Genomic DNA, 20,156 nt, shown 5'->3' with positions numbered 1-20,156 from the left:
GGGAAAATAAAAGACTGTGCACAGGCACCAGCTACGCTTCGTATTATTTTTCTATTGCTTAAAACCTACGCTTAAAACACATTAGTCTTGTGTAGGGGCGATGCGACTAAACTAATTGCTATTGGCTACTTAATGACTTGGGTAGAAGAAAGACCTCTAATCACTAACGAAGTCCTGATTTATATAAATAAACTTGCCAAGAGTTTTTTTTTCATTTATTTATAAGTAACGAAACGCAGTTGTAAATGACAAATGCCACGTAATTCTCGAAACTGTCACTGTCAAAATCGTTGCGGTTGTGAACTGTTGGTGGAGTAATATTACTGTCAATAAAACAATCTTTATTTAATATTTAATAGTGTATTTTGTATAATTCTACAATATCCTCATGGGTTCTTCCCATAGCACAGAAGTGCCTGGAGGCGGCACTGATGGATATCATATTTTGCGGGTTAGTTACCATTGTTATTGCTTTGAGGCATTTCAAATCATTTCGAGTCTAACAATCCACATAAGACACGTCAATAATTGTATTTACAGGTGCAAGACGGTTCTCCGGGTCAAAAAGCTAATTTGGAAGCTTTTTTCGACTTTATAGTAGCCATAGAAAATACTAGATTGGACCAGGACAATGATACTTTAAAAGAACTACTAAAGCAAAATGTTGATAAATCTATTAAAATGTTAATATACAGCAGCAAAACCCAGTCTGTGAGAGAAGTAATGGTTACACCTAGTGCTGACTGGGGTGGGCAAGGGTTGCTGGGAGTGAGTATAAGGTTTTGTTCCTTTGAAGGAGCCACTGAAAATGTATGGCATGTGCTGGTAAGTTTCAACCTATCATGTGATCATTGTCAAAAGAGTAGTAACGTTTTACTACACATTTATATAGCCTAGATTATTAATTGGTAAATTCTGTAAATTACAGGAAGTTCATCCATCTTCACCTGCAGAAATGGCAGGATTGAAGCCATTTTCGGATTATATTATTGGAGCTGATTCAGTTATGCATGAAAGTGAAGATTTTTTCACACTTATTGAAGCTCATGAAGGTAGAGCTTTAAAGTTGTATGTTTACAATGTGAACGATGACACTTGCCGAGAGGTCAATATCACTCCCAACCACAATTGGGGAGGAGAAGGAAGTCTAGGGTGTGGCATTGGTTATGGGTATTTACACAGGATTCCTATTAGAAATATTTACCCCATGCCGGGACAGAATCCTGCAACAGCTATGGTATGTGTGTCAAATTTCTCTTGTTTCATTATTTTTTACATAATAAGTAGATAATTTTGTAAATTGTATTTTAATTCAAACCTTTTATTTTTCAGGATACTGCACAGCTTACATCAAATTTGTACAATATGAATATCAACGAAAGTAAGCCCTCTGGACCACAGACCTTCAATGTACAACCAGAGCCTATACAAACACCACCTCCTTTCTTGTCTGGTGTGCCGATGGTAAACCCTGGAAACTATACCACTGCTAGCTATGTTGATAAACCTCTTCCAAGTCAAGACATTCCGCAGCCGCCATTGCAATCACCACAAATGCCTGTGATACCACAATCGTTGCCACAGCAACCCATCTCTCAACAGTCTATTGTATCCAATATGGCTGCCTATTCTAGCAGTAAGTAAATTATCGTTATTTTGGTAATCATCAAATATTACCAGGAATGTTATTAAAATTATAATTTTTATTTCAGATTTAGCAGACACAACCCTGACCAATTTAGGAAGTATACCGTCCTTTTCCAATATGCAGCCTCCAGCGCCGCTACCGAGTTTGCCAGGTATTCCTATGAATCAACCTCAGCCTTATATACCAATGATGCCTAGCTACTCGCCAAGTACTGCTGTGTATCCCCAAAATGCTGCACCGGTTGCCACATTTGATGTGAGCAGCTTCGCGCCGACGCCCATGCAGCCCCCGCCGGTGTCCAGCGGGCCCTCCATGGTGTTGCCGGTGTCGTTACCGGGAATGCCACCCATAACAGTGAGCGTGCCTGTTTCTGCTATGCAAGGTCTACACCAGCAACAGTCACAACACCAACAACAAGATTTATTATCATGAAATGATATCTAAATTGTTTGCATTTTATAAATATTATTGTTAAGCAGAAAATTGTCTTATTTGCTGATATTCATGTTACTTTTATTTAAATGTTATGTTCAAATCACGTACAATTATGCTGCTGGAAGGCTCCTAAAGAAGAAATTCATTTGTAGATTTTAAAGATGTGCAATATAGTTTTGTTTTGTTTGTTTACTCTAACATGACTAGTGTATTTCAGTTATTGACAATTTATTAATTTAGAGGAACTTCTTAAAAACATGTAACTCAATTTCTACAATTTATTAATATTTATACGCCTTCCTAAGTTATTTAAGTGTACCCTAAACACTGAAAATAAACAAATTAAAACCAACAAAGATGTTTCAATTAGATATGAAAAAAAAACAGGCTTTATAAAATAATTTATTTTTAAATATTTATAACAAATTATCGAAATATTCTACGCATTCGCATTGTTACAAATTAAACTAAAGTCGCGAACTATAACATAACAGCAGCGCCAACAGTCCGTTGAATAAAGTGTGTAGATTTATCACATACAAGTAGTTGGATTCTAGTCTAAACATTTTTATCGCAAATTACGTTCTTCGTTTTGCAGGTTTTAACGGGGATATCTGTATTATTTTTATAAAATTTTAAAGATCATTACGCAACTGTTTTTATCAGTAAGTAATAATTTTTTGAATAGAATATTTAGTAAAATGGAGTAGCTTAGTGTCATAGATCTCGTTTCTTTAAATAGGCCAAATTTTATGATATATGTGCGGTAAACAATTAATTTTCGGAACCTTTTGCACACGATAGCTCGCACTTGGCCGTTTTTTAGTATAGGGCAACGAATGACTCATCTCTGACTAACGGGGCGTTGACCACATCCTGCTCCGGAATCAAGTGAACTTATGATATAAATTATTTACTGTCACAAAGATAACATATTGCTTAAATTCTAATATTCACACACACAATACAATTACATAATCTACCGCGAATAAATTAAAAATTTACACCTGCACAGTGTGGTGCATTTATGGGGATACAGATGTGAAGCTATTAACGCTACTAAGTACCTGTATTTAAGTGAATATACAAATTAATTAAGAAAAGTTGGAAGTGTGCCCGTTGGATGTGGGTTCTAGTTTGAAGCTATTGAAGTGGTATTCGTCTGGGGGTGGTTTCTCTGAGTCTAGGCCGAGGGCGGGGTTGTCGAGGCCGCGCGTGAGCGTGGGCGCGTCGCTGTAGAACACTCCGCCAGCAAGCTCGGAGAGCCGGCGGCGCCTGCGCGTGTCTTTGTCGTCGGACATGCTGGGCGGCCGCACGCTGGAACTGCGACGCCTTTCTGACCCCAGCCGAGTTGACACACGCAGACTTTTCTGTAGAAACGAAGAAATTGTTTTTTATGCTTGCGCATGTGGACAGGTGTTGAATTCCGTTACGATTTCGAGTCTACTTTTTGCTATCTGACTGAAACGTAATTTAAGTTATTACGAGCGATCAAGAAATTGAAACTCTAAAGATTGCTTGCTGCATTGCATTGTTAGTAGCACGATTAATCATACTGAGTGATTAGGGTTGCGAACCCAAAAAAGTTAGTTTTATACAAAACCTAGCCAAATAATGTTTAGTAACTGAACTCTTACTTGGGTTCAGAAACCTAACCAATTTTGGGTTGCGAAACCCAAAAAAAAAATTGTTTTTTTAAGAATCGCTACACCTACCTAAGCATTTTAGGATTACATCACTAAACTCCACTAATGTTCAAAAACCTATTTAACAACATAGGTTGCGAACTCAGGAAAGTTAGGTTTAGAAGATCCCTAAACTAACCATTAACTGACGACATAACATGATCATGAATTGACTATGATATGATGAACATGGGCAGCAGGTAGAGTAGATACCTATGCGTTATTTCGTTTTGCACACCACTCTGAGAATCAATCAAACCCAGAAAGGCGTCAGAGGAGGAGGGCATCGAAGTACTATCCACGGGACCACGAAGACGTGATGAGAACAAATAAATTGACGTCAAGATGCGGTTTACCGCAGTATATTATGATTTACTGAGCTAATTATATTATAATTTGGAATTCTCTAGCAGAACTGTAACGTGTCACACACTTTTTTGGTATGCAGCGCGTTATGTTGATTATCTTGTCAGATTTCATATTTTGTGATGTACATATTTACATACGCATTTAACCTGCGGTTGAAGTTTAATGGTTAAATTTACGCCTCATTACTAAGATCTATGAAAAAACTTACCACATTTTAACAGGATTGTATGTTTACGTTAGAAACACTTTGAATGAAAAACAAATTGCATAGATTTAATTGATATCAGTATCTTCCGAACTAGATTCTCATATACGAGTAGCATCCAAGTGTTAGTGAACGAATCAAAGTCGTTAAGCCAGATTTCGAAAAACGACACTGTCTCCCTTGATAAGGTTATTAACCAACCCGATACAATAAGAGACTGGACAGTGGACACACGGTGATGTCTAGTTGGTGAAACTCAAAATTAGTCTCACTTAGGTATATTTTCTTCATCTGGATATGGGCATAAGACAAAGCGGAGTTGGCCCTCTTCAAGAGTTAAGAGCAAGAATCAATCTTCTAGCATTTCTATTGGGATACGCTTGATTATCATACTCTCCTACAATATTTTTTTGAAGATGATAATGAAGTACCTAAACGCTTACCTTCATGTTATTTGGTAAGGAATTGAGTAGTGCTACGATGGGCGGCGATATAAGGTCAATTGGTACGTGGGCCGGGTGCGTGACGCCGGTGATGACCGACACCAGGAGCCCGACGAGCACTGTGGCGACGCAGCCTAGCCCGGAGTACCACAGGTATGAGACACGGAACAGCCAGAAGACAGCTTCGTCCTGAGCATTGCTGTAAAATAGTCTTTGATAGGTAGGTGCACTAACGTGAACACTAACTTTACAGTCAATGTGCAAAAATATCTTTCATATTTTCATCTACTGGTAGCGCATAAGTAGCGGTTCAGTAGAAAAGATACCCAATAAAGCGCTACGCCTATAGTGCCATTGACTTATCAAAAACGATTAGTGACACATTAAATATAGGTACATAAATGATCGAGAACTTTGTCTTAACAAAAATATTCATATGGTCACAATTGAAATGTTTAGATTTTATTTATATTTACCCAGGAGTCAAGAGGATTGTTGAGTTATCTGGAAGAATGCAGCCTTCGGTGGAGGCTGGCAGGCCAGGAGTAGTCACTTGGGCCAGCTGTGCGCCGCCGCCGGCCACCACCACCAGCAGTAAACCAAACACGCCGCCAGCCACCGCACCCTGAATTTACAACATGGGGTAAGTAGGCATAACATTAAAGGAGGGCAAATCTTCGCACTGTATCAATGTGTATTTTTTGTAAAAATTAAGATGAGCCGTCAAATAATGCTAGATACTTAAATGTTATTGATTGCAAACATTTTGTAAAATTTCATTACGTAGTGAGTGATTTTTGTGTCGGTTTGGTTCCCAAAATTGTATGGTTCGCCATCCATGGCCATACCTATTATTCATACTTGTCACCATTTGTATGTTTTATTGACTGTCTTGGCCTTTTGTTTTAAAGTCCATTGCGGAACATAACCCTCCTTTGACTGTAGTAATCGTCCATGGTAGGTGGAGTGGTAATAAGGTATTGGGCAGGCAGTATACGCACGCCATTCACGGTCTTTACGTGATAACCTTTAATGCTTTCGGATTCTATTTTCTATGAAAACACCAACATAATTTTATTAGCATATACTATAGGGTTTGCGTATTCCCGCCGTAACAGGTACAAACTTGAAGCCTAGGCGCAGACCATCGATTTTTCGTCGGCCGATAGTTTAGTTGGGCAGTTGATCAGTATGGGCACAGATAAATTCAGATAATATAATACTATGGGCATGTATGAAAGTGCGCACATTACACCGATTTGATTTGGCCGCTTCTTCATACAAATTAAAATCGGGCCCAAATATCGGCCAACTAAAAATGGTGCTCTGCGCCTACCTTTGAACAAGTATGACTGGTGTCGCTCCTAAAGAAAATCTCCCTACAGTCTTTTCAAATTGAATGTTGTTGCCTAGGTCTTACTTTGATAAATCTTTATTGGTATGCTAATGCTCGAAATTAATTAAACACATTTTACGTTCACTTTTTATTTCAACCTTGAATGTTTTACCAATAATTTTTCAGTTTACTATTCCTTCTAAAATTAACAGAGGTCGTAGGTCATACGCATTACGGTCGAATATAGGCGGATGCAGCCGTCTGCATGTGTGGCATGGCCTTGACCTACTGATGCTTACTTGATGTAAAAATGGAGACGCATTCTCTTTACTTTCGTTCGATAATGACTGTAACGCTTACCGCTTATGTAAACAAACGCATGAATCTGTTACTTTTATTGCAATCAGGTTACATATTAATTATTACCAATTTTATTTCTATTCATACGATTCACCAATAGTTTCTTCATCTAGGTAAGTACTTAACTCTATCTGAAATGTCTACCTCATTTCAAAATATTTGAAGCTCATTATTGTTTGTGCACTTAAAGATATATAAACGTTACTGACTGATTTATCAGCACTCAGCTGAAACACTGAATGGTTTGCGTTTAATTAAGTATTACGACAGGCGTCCGCTAAGCGACAGCAAGGGGATGAAACGAAGGTCTATATTTTAAAGCGAGCGAAGCCGCGGACAAAATCTATTCTAAAAATATGTTACATATAAAAAGCAACACTATTGACGAGTAATGTTGCAACACTCGAAGTCGAGTGGCGAGATGATGAGGTTGAGATGAGAGGTTCACTGGCGAGAGGTGTAATCGTCTTGACAATGTTGACGTTGTCTGGTTAATTTTCTTGTATGTAATCGTTTGCAATCGCAATAAAAAATATGACCTGCATGAAATATTAATGGGTGTTGTAATCAACACAAAAAAAAGCTTTTTAAAGCTAACTTTCTTATTCAAATATTTAATTAGTTAAAGTTAACTAATCAACAGTTTTTTTTTAAGAATAACAGTAATCTGTACTGCGCAAATTGCTAATATCTAGTCCCGTTAACACCTCAAACTAGGCTACGAATTAGAGGCAAGTTCAGAATCGGCAGTGACACCGAGTCCGATACCTTTAGTCTATTGTGAATTTGTGATATTGTCGCTGTGATTATCTATATCTATACTTATAATAAATCTGTAGAAAGGTCAATTCTGTACATGAAATATATTTTCAAAATAACTATCAGGGGGTGATTAGTGATCGATACTGATGCCAAAAATATTTGTATGAAAAATCTAAACCGCTTAAGTTAGACGTTTGAAATTTGGCGTCCAGGTACCTTAGTAAATTTAAAGCTTAGTTACAACAGGATATTGCAAAATTCCCACGGGAACGGGAGTTAGCGGGGAAAAAAAACATGAAGGGGGCAAAACGGGATCCACGCGTACGAAGTCGCGGCCGGCCGCTAGTAGCGAATATGAACTCGCAAAATACCTTGTTAAATGATAGAACCAGTAGCAGCAAGGTCTGAAAATAGTGCAGTAGTACCTTAGCATTAGCCCAAGGGAACAGCATGCCAAGGGTGAAGAGGCCCAGCGAAACACCGCCTGCCATCCCGTTGAAGGACAGTGCCAGTTGCAGCACAGGCCCTAGGCGCTCCACCGCGAATACAAGCCCGAACGACACCGCGCCACACGCGATGCACACCCATCGTGCTATCTGTTAACAGTGATAAATCATTAATGTTTGTATTTGTTAATCATGAATGAGTCATTAATCAGACTATGATTTATTTGGTTGTTGAAACCACCATGAAGCCACTAAGCGATATATGACGGTTTGGAATGAAAGATGGAACCACAAATGATAATATGCTTATGATTTTTTTAAACATAATGTCGTTGCAATTATTTACTTTATGTAATAAGCTCAATAAGTATGTTTTTTATAGTTGCCATACAAAAGACTTAAACGCGTTAGAACAAATTAAATTATTTTTTTGGTTGCTATACAATTTTACTTTTTGGGTCACCTCACCTTATTACAACTGTTGGCATATACCGGCTTAAAGCTTACACAGCATAGTTACTAGTGTCCGACCGAAACTAGTTTTACGACCAAAACCGAAACCGTAAACGAATTTCGGCAACGGTGTCTATTTCGGCCGAAACCGAAACCGAAACCGAAACTTCCTTACAAGGCTCATATTTTGAGGGAAAAATAAAGAAATGCGAAAATGCACTGCCTGAAAGAATCGCACAACCTACTCCGACTCCTTGACTAGCCGCGCTATGGAACCGGCTGGGAAGGGGTATCTTTGTTCAACAATAGCTTCGAAAGTAATAGACGTAGACTAATAAATTTACATTCGTTTTGTAGAATAGCTCAAATACTAATAATACAATGCAAATAAGACATAACTTTAACGACCTGATTTTTCATGTGTTGAAAAATAATTGAAAAAGAAGTTAAAATAGTCAAGTTTTTTTCTACTTAAATCCATTCCTACTTCCTTAAAATGTATGAAACTTGTGTCTGTTTTCTACTTTACTAATAGATCATTTTATCAGCTATCGCATGACATAAAATATTTGCTCATTAGTGTTAAGGTGCCCACGCAGTCACTTGTTTTTGAAGGAAGAGGTGAATTCTAAAAATTAAAGCCTTGTAATTTTTTGAGAAATGGGTCAAGCCCCAAATTTGGAGTATTTTCATCGATAAAATTGTCCATAGATCACGCCATTAAAGTTTGATCACTACATGCCCGGACACATTGTATAATACTATAAATTAAGTATAACTATGATCGTAATGCACATTCGGTTTCGGTCGTAGTTTCGGCAAGTTTGCCGCCGAAAACGAAACTAAACCGAAACTCGTGTTTTTACCGAAACTCAACCGAAAACGAAACCGAAACCGAACATTCGGTCGGACACTAATAGTTACTTTAGCTTATTCGTAGAGTGGTGGGAAAGCTTTCAGCAGAGCTTTTTAATACTTTTTATAATTATGCTTATTGAAGCCAGAGTGTGCGTGATGCCTAAGGGAGGATTCATGCTCTCATCCCATATCTTACCATTCGGCTACACCTTTTAGGTAAACATACCTACTATAGTTTCATGGTTTTTTGACCTAGCTCGTCTCATAGCTATCTGCTTGGGGGACTTTGAGAAACTTACCATAGCTCCCTTATCTTCCGGTAGCTTTATTCCAAGGAGCCCTGTCACTAAATCCTGACATGCTATAGCAGCTAAAGAGTTCAAAGCCGAAGCCACTGTTCTGAAAAATGAAAATAAATACATTTAGTGTCCTCAAATATTTAACATCAATATGTTGTTGAATCAATACAAGAAAACACTTTTAATCCAAGTCTAATCTAAAAGGAGAAAGGCTCTGTTTACGTAATGAAAATAATGTCTATCTTATAGTATGAAAATTATAAATAACTTGAAAAAATCGAACTGCCTAAGGCGGGAATTGAACCCACGAACCCCGGCAAGCGGAAGGTCGTGGGTTCAATTCCCGCCTTAGGCAGTTCGATTTTTTCAAGTTATTTATAATTTTCAAATTAGTTTGAGATGCGACTCTTAACGCTAAAAATTAAATAACTATCTTATAGTAGTTGTTAAATTGAATAATAAATAATAACAATTTTAATTGATTTAGCATTGTCGGCTGACAGCTTACTCTTAACGATGCAATTTGCGATATGAATTGAGTTACCAATTTATCTGAACAGTGTCGTGAATTAAAACTGGTATACCAACTGGACTTCACCAGTTAACTGTTAGGTCTGAAGCTGTGACTGAATCTGGATCAGTAATTCACGGGCCTTCATACGATTCACTATGACGGGCTCATTATTGTTGTGGGAGACAAAATAGTCAAGTTTCAGTAATATTATCTAAGTAAATATCAGTGATGTGTTACCCAAGACTGGCTGCGAAAATTCCAGCAACGAAGAATCCTGGCATGCCCCGGTACTTGCCAAGCTGTTGCATCACGTACAACGGCAGGATACGATCGGATCCTTTAGTAATTCCGGCCTGTGGTAAATCATCAATTCATCATTATTCATTTCACTCCACGTTTGCATATAAAGTAGCCAGCAAGTGTACCTTAATATTGGAAAACGTGTGCAACACACATACACGTGTTTTGTAATAATGACCGTATTCTAATGCGCGCGCGTCAATGTAGCGTAATAAATTCGTAAACGTTTACCTGAATGGGATCACAATCGGAATAATGGTATGCGAGGATGACCCCGGTGACGAAATTCACGGAGTACACCGCTATCAAGCCGAAGGCGGAGACCCATAGCGCGACTCGCACTTGGCTGATGCGTTCGACTGACAGGTACTTTTGCACCGAAGCTTGGTTGGCGCAAAACATGCTCGTCCAGTACATGGTCCCTCCGACCACGACAGACCAAAACGAGTGCCGCACCGTCGGGTCTGGGTTCATGCTAAAATCAAATAAGTAACTTAGTAAACACTCGTTTTCTACTTAAACCGCTGACGAAATACCTAAAAAGTTCATTTTGATTTCAAAATGCATGCTCAATTTATGTTGGTTTATGTTTAGTAATCCCAAAAGTAATGTAATTATGGTAATACGAAGGAAATGTTTATCTACAAATAATCATTATGGATATTGAGGGCATGTGGTTCGCAATTTTGATTGCATGCGTATGCACGAGTATAAACCACTTCACATCTCAGTTTGCAAAAGATTTCACTTTATAGAAAGCTAGGTGTACGTTCGTGACCATCCTCAAGTACCTACGATTTTAACGATTCGTTAGTATTCATATAATTTCTTCCTCTAACCTAACCAGTGTTATTGGTTTACGGTGGATTACGATAACTTTGATATGGCTACAAAGTAACCGCATAGTTTCGTATTGGCCACACTGAGTACAAACTTTGGAGTGCTTTGGAAAACCAAGAAAATTTTGTTTTTTCAATCTAGTTTTTACATAATTATAATGTTTTTTTTTCCAAATAGGGAATTTTGCCGAGAAGTACTTATTTGCATCATATTTTTTCCGTACAGTAAATGCATAGGGGAAAATGTTGCAATACGCTTTAAAATAATGTTGGATTACTCGAAAAAGTGCAGTCTTTCGGTGCGGGCGGCGTAGTCCCACGCCACGTCGAGCCCGCCCACGCCGGCCGCGCCCAGCGCCAGCACCGCGCCCAGCGAGCCCAGCAGCACGGCCGATTGGAACGAGTCCGTCATTATCACGGCTTTCATACCACCCTGTTCAAAATTACAAAATTAAGTCAAATCCCTCAATCTCGCTCGGACGATTTTGTCGGTCGCGGAACAAAATTTTTTAGGAAATGTTTTTTCTATTTTCGGGTTTTTCTATGATCCTAACGTAATGTAAAGAGCTAAGCTAGTTTAGCGTAGCTTGCATAGCTGACTCAGTTTTTCATAGTTATATGCAACTATACGACTATACTAACAATAACTATGGAAAGCTGCGTCAGCTGTGCGAACTAAACCAAAAGCTACATGTCTGGATAATTAACACCAAGCCATACTACATAATACGTAGTAAATATGGCCAATGCGAAGAACTAATCGTATTTAAAGTATTTTTTGTGATTGTTTCTCTTCTATCTAAGTTTAATTACACTCATAGGTGATCCATAGTGCAATAAAAATTGCATCGAAAACTTTTTAAAAGTTCACCAATACAGAAAAAGAAAGAAAGAAAGAAAAACATTCTTACCTGTGAAGCGTAAAATATGCACACGACGTAAACCAACGTCACCGCCAAATACGTATTCAGTCCCGTAACTGTAAAACAAAAACAGGAATTTCGGTATTGAAAAACTTACACAATTAATTGAATCGAAAGTAGCTACGAGTGTTTGTGTAACGAATACATTTTAATTAGTATTTATCGATAAATCTCAATTATATTTCGATGAATAGCCATTAAGACACCATCACGCCGCGGAACCTTTCATTATCAATTTTTCGGGCGTGGATTGCGTGTAGCAAGTTTGAAAACAAGTCATTAACATTCTCTCGTTGCTAAAACCGAGCTAATTGTTCACATCTCTAAGCGTGGCGTCTCTGCAATACCATCTGACACCGAAAAGGAACATTACTGCGGAATAAAGGCATCCATTAAGATAATAGTTGAGCATTAATCATAATTGAGTATTATGTCAGCGAGTAATGGTAGTTGAGCATTGCTCAGTGGCGATGACCATTTAGCACATCTCGCTGCATTGCGGGCTGCATTGCCCGCCGCCCTGACCTATGTGCCAGGTGTCACGTTCCATCGTGGACCATTAACGATGCCCAGTTTAGTGGTAGGTCGTAAATAAGCGGCGCGGACGCAACACTTGCTCCTCCGTTGCATACCGAAATTATTATGAAACTCGTCATATAAAGCAATAATATTAGCTTTAGACTTTTATAATATTAATCTAATGTACAACAATTTGATATTAAATGTCCATTAAAGTAAAAAAGAAATTTGTAGATCGCAGACCGTTCCATTGTGAATATGGTAGAGTCGTCAATAAAATATCAATAGACGGTACTGTTATTATATCATTTATATTATAATGATAACATTAAATTGTTACGTTGACGTAATGATTAGAGCACTTAAAGTCACATTCAGAAGCATGAATTAAGTTTTATGTTCGCATTGTCATCCCATTGCGTAAGTGCGGTCACTTGTGCGTGGCCACGTACGAATACACACCCATTTTGGCTGCATCTTTTATGTTGTCTTGCCTTGACTATTTGCTTTCACTAACCTATTTAGACTACATAATACAAATTGTTCAGGATATCGTTAAGTAACACCACTCTATTCATACGATGTAGGATATATTTAAGAACACTTCTGGTTTTAACTTTGAATTGTTAATGTCTATTTTCTAAAACCGCAAGATTGCTGTATAAATCGTTCTTTATTATTAAATATTATTAGATTAAAGCCCGGCGTTGCCCGGGAACATTATGCAAACTGTTACCTATTGCACCACCCGTGATTTGAATTTATTTTGAGCTACAATTTTCGGTTGAGGTTGCGCATTGCATGGTAATTCAGCTGAACTCAATCCTGTCATTATATTTGACCTTCCTGATTTAAATAGTTACGTATTCTCAAGAAGATTTTGTGAAAGGTTATTACTAAGTGCAATGTTTGAATTTCGTAGATTGTGAGGGTGTACCTATCTAATAAAATTGATTTGTGACACTTTTTCAAATAATTCAGACGTTTGTGATTTTATCTTTCCTTAAATATATAAGAAAGTAGTTTCCTAAATTTTAATTAAAATGTAAATAGACTGTAGATAGCCAGTTTAAATACCTATATGTATGTATAGGAGCATCCACTTGCTCTAAATCGATTCTATGTTTGGTCACGTTACAGTTGCAAAATTTCTATTGACATTGACTGACTGTGTACCTACCTACTTTGAATAAAGTCCACGACTTATATAATTTTGTAAGGGCTATGCATTTGAATAATAATGCGGAATGAGGATTGTTGTATCTTTCAAATAGATCAGTTTTACCATTTTCTGACACCTGTTAAAATATTTTTCCACCCCTGACTTTGATTTTGTTCGTTTGATTTTGATAGGTACTTGTATTTTATGTACTTACTGTATGATATGATAATAAATTATTATTAATTAATACTGTTAATCGTACTTTATTTCGATTTAAAAAGGAAATTCGAAATTTCCAGTCAAATAATATTTGTTCATACCATCGGAAAGTGCGAGCGCTGGCGCATACACGGCTACAGCTGTGTATAGGATCATCTGCAGCATGTACAGTACACTAGCGTACACTCGAATAGACTTGCAGAACCGCACTTCCTGTAAATTTTAAAGGGTTAGAAAATCTAAATTAATTTTAGGTTTTTTTGATAAATCAAAACTGATAGTTTTACCAAGTACTCGTAGCATGAAGTGAGTCGCAAGCGCATAAAAACGGGCAAATACAACTGGCTGGCGATGGGCACGACGAGCACAAAGGCGACACAAATCATCCAGAACTGCGCACCCGCCATATACATCTCCGCAGGGTTTCCCAACAGCTCTATTGCTGTTATGAAACTGAAAACGTCAAATTTATTAACATTTAAAACGTTTAAATAAACATAATTCATATTTATGTTTCTTCTATTACCTAGCTGCGAGACTCAGCGACATTGGAAATGTTCCCATCGATGATCCTCCCAACAAAAAGTCGTCACCGGTGGTAGGTTTTTCACCAAAGTAGCCATAGAATACACCGATTCCGCACGAAACTATCAACATCACCGCCAACACGCTGTAGTCTTCCCAACCAAAATTTCCACTTTCCATGGAAACATTTCTGACTCTTGTGAGATTGTTGTTTGTGACATCTATTGTCTGGGTTTTGTTGGGTTGTGGTAAACTTGGCGTAGCTGCTACGACGGTCAGTAAGCTTAACAGTAAAATATTTGTTAAAAATACCTAAAACAATACAGAATATTACTTAATTGCGTGAAATAAAATAATAAGTATCTTGATGATAATTGACTGCTATAATTGAAATTATCTAGCCGACTAATACTTAATGTAACTTATTTAGTTTGTCTGGTTCATGTCATCAATCAACGTGTAAACATGTATGTAGGCTGCCTAATTGTATAATCGGAGAGCGGCTAATCTACTACCTCTACTCCGTTCAATGAGAAATAATTTTCGCTGGGTCGAGCAGTATTTTTCCAATTACTAAAAAGTATGTTTTCAATTGACCACTAGACGTTGAACGAAATAATTAACTTCCTACGATGTGGTGATTCATTAAAAACACTACAATCAATTAGTTTCATTGATAGGAAGTCGCGTGAATCATGAAACCGCTCGTTTCTGTCCTTACCTAAGCCTTTGTTACAGGCGATTTGCGATTTGCAGTCTGAAATGCCAGTGAGTAATACGACTATTACGCAAATGACATTCCGAATATACGAACATGCTAAAAATATACGAATTGCATTTGGATGCTCATTGTTTTGTATTGTGTAATATTTTGGCGTGCAGAAATGCCTATACTGATGTGAAAACTAATGGAGCGTTTATAACATGAATACGCGCGTGGCGCGTGCACGTAGCTAAGGCCGATAAACGCCGGCGAGATGCGGAATCAGCCGGTTCGGAGCTACCACCAGCTTCCTCAAACCGGATGACTCTGGATTTACAAGACGTCGTCGAACCGTGTTGGGAGGAACTGAGGGAACGATGTGCGTGCCCACATTCCAAACAATTAAGTATACTGATCTGTTAGTTGATTCATCTCGATTACAGTTAAGAAGTAGGCGGATCTAATACATTATTTACCCTTTGAAATATTTGTTTATGTTTGTCATCAATTGACTTGGTCATCATATACGTATCACGATTCGGGCAATTGTTATAACTGATAGAGTTAGTGCTCTATCTCTTTCTGTTATTGTGGTCTATTATAGAATTGTAAATGATACCTAATACACAGTTCTTCGGATATGATTGAGTGTACAATATTGTAATAATCAAGTTTTTAAAGTCTTTTGATATTTGTATCAAATTAAACACTTAAAAATTTAATTATATCGAATTTTTTGTTTAGGTTTTGTATGTAATAAAGTCCCTAATACCTCTAACACTACAGTTATCATATAAGAATTCTTAAATGTTTATAATGTTTCAAACCATCCGACAAGTAATTAAATAAAATAATGAATAAGCACTCGTGATTACTTTAATTTAAACCTAAGTAAATTGGATTTCAGGATTCAAGATTACAAAAAATTGGTCAAGTGCGTGTCGTGATGTCATGCGCAGTGTAGGGTTCCGTAGTTGTCCGTCGTTACCACAATATATTTTAGAAGCAAGCAATTACTTCATCTAAAGTCACTTTTCATATTTTCTTCTAAGGACTTTTTATTAGGTATAAAATTTTATAATACCTGAGTTAAACGACTATTACTCTTAAACTAACTGATCTTTCTTAACCGCTATAGTTTTCCTTAAAAGTTCATAAAAAGCACTAGTATCATGATTTTTTACTGATTTTCCAGCCAACAGTTTAGTTTTTAGATGGACGCTCTACTCGAACAAAAATTGGCTCTTTAAACTTTAACACTTTGCAAACGGATCCCTAAATCGAAAAATGGTCTTAGAAACTCTGAAGCCATTTTAAAATACCTATCCAACTATACCCCACACGATGGGGTAGAAGAAGAAAAAAAAATCATACCCACTATACATGTAGGGGAGCTACCAGAAAAAATTTTTTTTTACAAAATTTTATTCTACCCTTTTTTCGGTGTGATTAGTATACATACCTCCACAAAATTACAGCTCTCTAGTGCCAATAGTTTCCAAGCAAAACCTCGGACAGACAGACAGACCATATCGAAACTATATAAGGGTTCCTGTCAGGACTACGGAACCCTAAAAAAGCTTTGCAGAATTTCATTAGTGAACTTTGATTTAACAATAGGACTCCACAGTTTATTAGGTTAGCTAGACAAATAAAACACGTGTAGTGTGCCCAATAGATAGACATAAGCATTCTATAAAAAAAAATAGAGTAGGTAGCTTCTATTCTCAAATAGGATTATCTACATATGTCTAGAACTAATTTAAGTGTTTTTGTTAGTTTTCTAACTTATTTAGCCTGAGTTTCCCTGACAGTGTACGGAGGACACGTACGAGTAAAAGTCGTGGGATCGGTACAAAGTAAAATTATAAAACAGTTTAGCTAAAAATATTCCTGAAAACTGGTTCTGAGTGACTACAGTACCCTACAATGACTTCAGTTATTTCTGAAGGGATATTTTATTAAAAAGTAATGCGTTGTATAAAGTATTTTAGTAAGCCGTCTTATAACTCGAATGAATGTTAATTTCTATTCAAATTATAAAAAGGAGTGTTGCCTAATCAATGCCAATCAAACTTAAAACATGACAGAAGGTTGTTTCTTCGTGATGAGAGCAATTATAATGAATTCGACCGTGTAGATTTTTTAAATTTCAATAATTACATATTGAAATTAGAGTTTTATATGCCGTAACCGTAACTATTTGGCTAAATAATTGAGGATATGTTATGTAATTAGGTGATAATGTCTGTAGGACGTAACGGCAATTACTTATTTAGTTAGAATCTATTAAGTAGGTACATGTAAAATATTTTTTGTAAGAGGAGAGCAGTATCTCGTTTTGGAAAATTATCAAGATTACACAACAGATGTAAATTTTTTTAAAATTGCTTGCAATTATTTTCATATATTTTTTTTACATTCTCAATCTAAATCCCTTTATTATGGGATAATAAACAATTTTGTGTAGATTAAGATAAATTCGGAAAAAGTTATAATTAGGTAATTTTTACATGGGTAAAGATTAAATTTTAGGTTGTACTTACCTTTGTAGCTCTACAAGAACACTTTCCTCTGCTCTGATTTAGGGCTGCCATGACTTCTTATGGTTTGTTTTTGCATTAACACTTATAGAGATATTTATCAGCTGGTCCGATCCGATTGTTTACATGTCCTGGGCAGTGTGGAAGTAGTAATGAATTAGTTGCGTACTGCAAGGCTGATGTCGTCGAGATATATGTCGGACATGCACACCAATAAGTGGACAGCGATTCTATAAAGGCGGAACCGACTAACAGTCCTTAACTGAAACGTAACAGCTGAGCTTTTAACGATGTCCCAGGGTTACCACACAAAATAAAGATGAAGATAATATACAAGAAAACAACATGTAACGCGATACTTACTCTATATAAGACATCGCAATCGGAAAACACTACTTTTTCAAATGCTAAGAAAAACGTGAAACCTTAGTTAATTTTCTACAAATTTTTCTTATCATTTTCAACGGACGATGAAAATTCAGTTTCTTATTTTTGACATGAAAAGATCAAAAGTAAAATAAAAGTCCAGACTACGAGTAAATGTAGAGACTAAAGCAGTTGAGTGATCCTTTGACAAAAGTAGGATAGTGCTAATGATTGTTATCGTAAATGTTGTTCATTCCTCAAATCGCTTTTTAGGGTACAAAAAGAGATGCATGAAGATCCAGTTGGATCTAGTATTTGTTTATTCAGTTTATCGTAATCAGGAAACCATGTATCATCATTCCTTAAGTGGATACTTATAAGTGAGTAAATAATGAAAGTACATAGTTAGCCATGAAATGATAATGTCTATTACCGATTTTTGAAGTAGATACGAGTAGAATAGGATAGAAACTTCAAAGAATTTAAATGTCTTCGCAGACAATATCTTTATTGTTTAGTTTTTTACATAGCAAGCTTCATTGAAGCAAACATGGCACTCTGTTAAAGAACATGCTTATAGACAACGAAGTGCGAGATGCTTTTGGTAATGAAAAAGATAATGGAGAAATGAAGAAGAAAAAATTATAATGTTGCTAGACCTGTATTAAACAACGTTTTATACTTGATTCATTCTCAGTCATAGATTCTGACCTGTAAATAGATTAAAAATTGAAATTCAAGTAATCAAAGCCTCAATCTATGCTTAAATTAAATCGAGTTTGAGCTTCGTCCTGTATATCGCACCTTAGTCTTCGACCAAGGAATGTGTGATAGTATTCAACCTGCCTGGCTAGCACTTACCAATCTACCTGTATTTCCACATTATTGGCGTCAAGTCATAGGTCAATTATTCGCACTTCACGTAGAAAACGTTATACAATGCACTGTGCGTTTAACACTTTGAAAATTTCTTCCAGAACAAAAAATATGCTTCCTTCATTGTTTAGGGCATGCCACACAATTCCTAATTAATACAATAAATATGAGTGTGCTGTGAATGATGGTTGAATAACTAGTAAATACCTTTATGAAGGTTATCGCTTCAAGCAATTTTCACGGTTTAAGCCATGAAAAAGATTATTTTAGTACCTACATAGAGCTACACCAACAACAATTGTTACCATTAGGATTTAAAATGCGTAATAAATGAGCTTCAGTGAAGCAGGCTTGTCAAGTCGATAGACTGATACTAATAATTATCTACATGCAGGTGATCATTGATGTGAACTAGTTTTTATCAAACAGATTGAATGCGTGACGCATCTGTTATCATTCACTTGCCTCTTAGATGAAGAATGATTTCGATTAGGTTTTGCTGCAATTAATTGCATAGATAGTCGTAGGTTTAGGCGTAGTAGTAGGTTTAGAAGTCAGTTACACTTAAGGTGAAGCTCTATGCTAACCGCAGTACATGGTCTATCTAACTTCAAGTTTTTTTACCACTTTGTTAATTCTCTGGGAATTGAACCCAGGACTTCCAGGTCATGAATAGAGTTATGTTTTTCTTGAGTAAATAATTTAACATAAAGTATTTTTGACTATTTGTTCTGTAATGTAAAAGTATGAAATTTTATTGTGATGTGATGTGCATAATACTCGCATCCTTAATTTGAGGAAAAAACAATTTGAAGTTACGTGAGAATGCATCTAAGTATCAATTAAATCTAAGTTTCGCATAAAATATTTTTCTTTTTATACGTTTGCCTTTCGTGGTGCTAGTCTATGAGGTAATCTGGAGGTAATAAACAGAATCCGCGATACAACTATTGCTAAACAGCGGTTGAAGAAAGGACTGCACTGCGAGCATCGGCTACCTAACCTGAAATTAACATTTGAACTCGTGACACCTTTACGTACTTGTGGTCAACTATACCAGAAAGATCTTGTGTAAATCTTACTCGTTTGAAATAAGAGTGGTATTGCACTGTTAATGTGGGTAAACAAACCTCTAATGGTGGTGGGCTGACTACACGTTCACCGATACACTTACCTAGTAATGTTTCACCATTAAAATTCTACCAAGATACGAGTATGTTGATCACAGTGATATGTGTGAGAATGCCGTTTACTGAAGATTATTCCGATTGCAATAGTCGATTATGTTAAAGGGATAGTTAGATTTCCATTATCAATGTTCAACTTGAATCCTGTAATAATAAGCGACGTTTAAAAACAGTCACATGC

The 20,156-nt window shown here is 36.7% G+C and overlaps 2 protein-coding genes across 3 annotated transcripts; one reads left to right on the top strand and one right to left on the bottom strand.

Moving 5' to 3' along the window:
* Positions 1-274: 274 nt before the first annotated feature.
* On the top strand, positions 275-2,318 carry Grasp65 (Golgi reassembly-stacking protein 2). The gene is made up of 5 exons (XM_028301314.1): positions 275-451; positions 541-825; positions 929-1,237; positions 1,333-1,636; positions 1,713-2,318. The coding sequence occupies exons 1-5, from the start codon at positions 389-391 to the stop codon at positions 2,078-2,080; spliced, it is 1,329 nt and encodes a 442-aa protein (XP_028157115.1). The 5' UTR covers positions 275-388; the 3' UTR covers positions 2,081-2,318.
* Positions 2,319-2,472: 154 nt separating this feature from the next.
* LOC114350468 (sodium-coupled monocarboxylate transporter 1) lies at positions 2,473-19,087 on the bottom strand. 2 transcript variants are annotated; one of them, XM_028301303.1, is made up of 14 exons: positions 19,066-19,087; positions 17,550-17,677; positions 14,302-14,612; positions 14,063-14,228; positions 13,877-13,988; positions 11,864-11,931; positions 11,231-11,385; positions 10,345-10,588; positions 10,051-10,166; positions 9,300-9,399; positions 7,669-7,839; positions 5,262-5,410; positions 4,786-4,984; positions 2,473-3,453 (listed from the first exon to the last, which is right to left on the bottom strand). In XM_028301303.1, the coding sequence occupies exons 2-14, from the start codon at positions 17,598-17,600 to the stop codon at positions 3,178-3,180; spliced, it is 2,118 nt and encodes a 705-aa protein (XP_028157104.1). In that variant the 5' UTR covers positions 17,601-17,677; positions 19,066-19,087; the 3' UTR covers positions 2,473-3,177. The 2 variants fall into 2 exon arrangements, with proteins under 2 accessions (XP_028157104.1, XP_028157097.1); XM_028301296.1 differs by lacking the exon at positions 19,066-19,087 and adding an exon at positions 18,774-19,030.
* Between the last annotated feature and the right edge of the window lie 1,069 nt (positions 19,088-20,156).

This window comes from Ostrinia furnacalis, unplaced genomic scaffold, assembly GCF_004193835.3.
Source record: "Ostrinia furnacalis isolate ACB-3 unplaced genomic scaffold, ASM419383v2 OfSCF0075, whole genome shotgun sequence".
Taxonomy (NCBI): domain Eukaryota; kingdom Metazoa; phylum Arthropoda; class Insecta; order Lepidoptera; family Crambidae; genus Ostrinia; species Ostrinia furnacalis.
This window is presented reverse-complemented; position numbering and strand designations above follow the sequence as displayed.

Bases quoted from the DNA above. Each gene is read 5' to 3' on its own strand.
- Grasp65 (XM_028301314.1), top strand. From the start codon at position 389: ATGGGTTCTTCCCATAGCACAGAAGTGCCTGGAGGCGGCACTGATGGA. The intron at 826-928 runs GTAAGTTTCAAC...TGTAAATTACAG, and splicing joins AAAATGTATGGCATGTGCTG to GAAGTTCATCCATCTTCACC. The intron at 1,637-1,712 runs GTAAGTAAATTA...TTTTTATTTCAG, and splicing joins TATGGCTGCCTATTCTAGCA to ATTTAGCAGACACAACCCTG.
- LOC114350468 (XM_028301303.1), bottom strand. From the start codon at position 17,600: ATGGCAGCCCTAAATCAGAGCAGAGGAAAGTGTTCTTGTAGAGCTACA. The intron at 14,613-17,549 runs GTAAGTACAACC...GTATTGTTTTAG, and splicing joins GTTCTTGTAGAGCTACAAAG to GTATTTTTAACAAATATTTT. The intron at 10,589-11,230 runs GTAATCCAACAT...ATTTGATTTTAG, and splicing joins GAAAGACTGCACTTTTTCGA to CATGAACCCAGACCCGACGG.